The 4,390-nt window shown below is 57.1% G+C and overlaps 1 protein-coding gene across 1 annotated transcript; it reads left to right on the forward strand.

The window, feature by feature from the left end:
- Positions 1–279: 279 nt before the first annotated feature.
- On the forward strand, positions 280–4,353 carry NPRL2 (nitrogen permease regulator-like 2 (S. cerevisiae); the record flags this gene model as incomplete). The annotated part of the gene is made up of 9 exons (XM_008947426.1): positions 280–448; positions 642–750; positions 987–1,123; positions 2,777–2,874; positions 2,950–2,986; positions 3,126–3,219; positions 3,294–3,411; positions 3,917–4,059; positions 4,261–4,353. Coding segments are annotated over 9 exons (973 nt in total), but the record flags the coding sequence as incomplete, so codon positions are not given.
- Positions 4,354–4,390: the final 37 nt, after the last annotated feature.

Below are 4,390 nucleotides of genomic sequence, written 5' to 3' on the forward strand. Positions count from 1 at the left end.
GGTGCCGGGGGTGGCTGGTGCTGCGTGTGCTTCTTTGTCAGCCCAGAGAAGTCAAATGAGTCCCGAGAGTTGTGCAGGTTTTGGAAGGAGGCTGTTTTCTTCTCGCATGGTTGAGTCTTTTTCTTCCCTTTTTCAGACAGCATTTTGCACTCTGAGTAGTTCAGAGACTAGACATCGTTTTTGCAAAGCAGAGGAGTCCCCACCTCTAGAGCTGACTGTGAGCCAGCCTGTAAGGGCTCAGGTCTCACAGGGGGCCTAGGGTGGATGTGTCTTCCACAGGACAGCCATGGAGAAGAAGCTGATCGGTTGCCCCGTGTGTATCGAGCACAAGAAGTATAGCCGAAATGCTCTGCTCTTCAACCTGGGCTTTGTGTGCGACGCCCAAGCCAAGGCCTGTGCGCTGGAGCCCATAGTGAAGAAGCTGGCTGGCTACCTCACCACACTGGAGGTGAGGCCCGCGCGGAGGGCCCCCAGGGTCACCACCATCCTGGTGTGCTCCGTGGGTCAGCGGGCACTGCGGGGGTAGGGGTCAGCACGGAGGAGTCGCTTGAAGTTTAAGGGAGGACGAGATGTGAGATGTGCAGTTCCTATAGCTGATAATCCTGTGCGGAGGAGCTGGCTCGATTTTCTGCTCTCTTTAGCTGGAAAGCGGCTTTATCTCCAATGAGGAGAGTAAACAGAAGCTGGTTCCCATTATGACGATCCTGCTGGAGGAGCTGAATGCCAAAGGGAGGTGCACCCTGCCCATAGGTACAGCAGCCCCCGTCCACACTGCTCCTGACAGCTCCCTCCCTGCCTGCGCTGGCAGCTGGGGCACATCTGAGCCTGCCTTGCCCTGGTTGGCTCAGAGGGACAGGAGTCCTGGGGCTCTGGGCCACAAACACCTTCCTGTGTGCAGCATGGTGGTGTGCTGGGGCTGGCGGTCTTGAGCTGCTGAGGGAATGCGGGTTTCTGTAGGGACTAAGTGCTCCTCTTTCACCGGCCAGATGAGTCAAACACCATCCACCTGAAGGTGATTGAGCAGCGCCCGGACCCTCCCATTGTGCAGGAGTACGATGTCCCTGTCTTCACCCAAGACAAGGATGACTTCTTCAACTCCCAGTGGGATCTCACCACTCAGCAGGTCTGTGTGCTTGAGCTGGGAATGGTGTGCTTCAAACAGGATCTGTTCCCAGCCTGGCCGGGGGCAGAAGAGACTCAGGCTATCCCAGAAACCCATACATTAATGATCACCCGTTGTTGGTAGAGGCCAAAAAAGGGTGGACAACTGACATGGGGTGTGAGGCCAACAGGTTGTGGCAGGCTGAGCGGAAACGTAGACAGCAAAAGGGGTGGGAGTCCAACAGGATGTAGGAGGCCGAGCATAATGGTGAAGTCCAAAAGGGGGTGGGACACTCATGTGGGGTTGGAGACCAACAGGAGGTGTCAGCCTGAGTGGAAACTTAGACATCAATAGGCAGTGGGAGGCCAAGAGAGGGTGGGAGGCTGAGTGAAAAGTAGAGGCTAAAAGGAGGTGAGACACTAACATGGGGTGGGAGGCCAACAGGGGCTGGGGACAGAGCAGAAAGGTAGATGCCAAAAGGGTGGGAGGCTGAGTGTAATAGGAGAGGCCAAAAGGGGGTGGGACACTCACATGCGGTTGGAGACCAACAGCAGGTGTCAGGCTGAGCGGAAACGTAGGCATCAAAAGGAGCTGGGGAGCCAGCAGGCGTTGGGAGGCTGAGCGGAGAGGTACAGTCCAAAAGGGGATGGGAGCCTCACAGGGGGTGGGAGACCAACAGGAGGTGGCAGGCTGAGCGGAAGCGTAGACATCAGTAGGGGGTAGGAGGCCAGCAGGGAGTGGGAGGTTAAAGGGAAAAGTAGAAGCCAAAAGTGGTTGGGACAGTCACATGGGGTGGGAGGCCAACAGGGGATGGCAGTTTGACTGGAAAGGAAGAGGCCAAAAGAGGGTGGCACACTGACATGGGTTGGGAGGCCAACATGGGGTAGCAGGCTGAGCAGAAACGTAGACATTAAAAGGGGGTTAGAGACCTACAGTGGGTCAGAGGCTGAGCAGAAAGGAAGATGCCAAAAGGGGGTGGGATTCCAACAGGTATTGTCAGGTGAACTGGAAATGTAGACTCTAAAACGGGGTGGGAGACCAACAGGGAGTGGGATGCAGAGTGTAAAAATAGAGGCCAAAGTGGGTGGGACAATCACATTGGGTGTAAGACCAACAGGGAGTGGCAGGCTAAGCAGAAATGTAGACATCAAAAGAAAGCAGGAGGCCAATGGGGGCTGGGAGGGTGAGCAGAAAGGTACAATCGAAAAGGGGATAGGAGGCTCACAGGGGGTGGAAGACCAACAGGTGGCGGCCTGATGAGCAGAAAGCAAGACGCCAGAAGGGGGTGGGACACTCACATGGATGGCGTGGATGGCCAACAGGGGGTGGCAGGCTGAGCGGAAATGTAATAGTCAAAAGGAGGTGGGAGGCCAGCATGAGGTGGGAAACTGAGTGGAAACATAGACATCAAATAAGGTGAGAGGCTGAGCAGAAGCATAGATGCCAAAAAGGGGGATAGAGGCCAAGAGGGTGTGGCAGGCTGAGCAGAAATATAGACAGCAAAAGGGGATGGGAGGCCAACAGGTGGGAGGCTGAGCAAAATGTAGAGGCCAAAAGGGGATCAGAGGCTGACAGTGGGAGGCCAACAGACGTCAGGGAGTTTGGTGGGCTTCAGGGGATGCCTTGGCTGTCTCTGCTCTCTCCCTTCTTAGCTCTTGCTTCCTCCCATCCTAGATCCTGCCCTATATTGATGGCTTTCGGCACGTCCAGAAGATTTCTGCAGAGGCTGACGTGGAGCTGAACTTGGTGCGCATTGCTGTGCAAAACCTGCTGTGAGTGTGTGGAGGGGGCCTGGCTGGGGTGCTAGGTGCTGGCAGAGTCTCTCACGTTTCCCTCTCTGTCTGCAGGTACTACGGGGTTGTCACGCTCGTCTCCATACTCCAGGTGGGTCAGGCCACGGAACGTGGAGCCACAAGCAGGATTTAGGCAGTGGTCACACCATCGGGACGATGGGGTTCAGTGTGGGCCGGGTCTGTCTCTCAGAGCTGTGGCTGAGCAGAGCTGATTTTCCCATGTCCCACAGTATTCCAATGTCTACTGCACCACACCAAAGGTCCAGGACCTGGTGGATGACAAGTATCTCCAGGAAGAGTGTTTGTCCTACGTCACCAAACCAGGTACGGTGACGCTGCGCTGGACTGCTGGTGGAGATGGAGGGAGAGGGTAGCTGACTGGTGACTTGTCCCCGCAGGGCACAAGCGAGCCAGCCTCAGGGACGTCTTCCAGCTGTACTGTGGGCTGAGCCCTGGCACGACAGTGCGGGACCTCATCTCCCGCTACACCCTGCAGCTCCAGAGGGTGGATGAGAGGTTAGAGCCAGCACCTTCCTGCTTGGTCCCCAAGGGGAGGGGTGACACCAGGGATTGCAGGGGGAGCAAGGAGGGAGTACCCAACCCCTGCGTCTGTAGGTGGGAAAATACAGGATCACAGAATGATTTAGGTTGGAAAAGACCCTTAAGATCGTCAAGTCCAGCCGTTAACCCAGCACTGCCAAGTCATGTCCCTAAGCACTAAACCCTCAGCAGCACATCTACATGACTTTTAAGTCCCTCCAGGAAGGGTGACTCCACTGCTGCCCCAGGCAGCCTTTTCCAGGGCTTGATCAGGAAAGGGGAAACTTGGGAGTACTGGATTGGGAAGACAGTCCAGAGATGGACTCATACAGACAAAGGGCATGGGAACAATGGAGGGTGAAGGCTTGTGACAGCCCCTTTCCCTAGAGCAGTGGTATGGTGGAACCAGAAGGAATGCAGGGAGCTGGGACATTTGACACCTCAGCATTGTGGTTCCAGTCTGCTCCCTCCCGGTCCCCAGGAGGCTTATCCAGTTTGGGCTGATGAAGGGCCTTATCCGACGGCTCCAGAAATACCCCGTCAAGGTGACGCAAGATGAGCGGAGCCACCCAGCCCGGCTGTACACAGGCTGCCACAGCTACGATGAGATCTGCTGCAAGACCGGTGAGGATCTGGGCTCCTCGGGGGACGGTAGGAAGCCAAGGGCTGGCCCCCACGCTGCTTTCGGGGTCACCCTTTGGGGAGCCTTCAGACTGTGGCAAGGGGGGACTCTGGGCTAGGAGCTGGGCTGCCGAGGGGAGGGTTGGGGAGCCCAGCAGTGCCACCAGGCACCCACTAACACCCAGCTGCCTGCCCCCTCCCCAGGCATGAGCTACAAGGAGCTGGATGAGCGCCTGGAGAACGACCCCAACATCATCGTGTGCTGGAAGTGACGGCGGCGATGGCAGCCGGGCCCGGACGCGACGCCCCCCAGCGCGTCGCCGTCGGTCCTCCG

The sequence above is a fragment of the Merops nubicus genome, unplaced genomic scaffold (genome assembly GCF_000691845.1).
Source record: "Merops nubicus isolate BGI_N331 unplaced genomic scaffold, ASM69184v1 scaffold38319, whole genome shotgun sequence".
Classification (NCBI taxonomy): domain Eukaryota; kingdom Metazoa; phylum Chordata; class Aves; order Coraciiformes; family Meropidae; genus Merops; species Merops nubicus.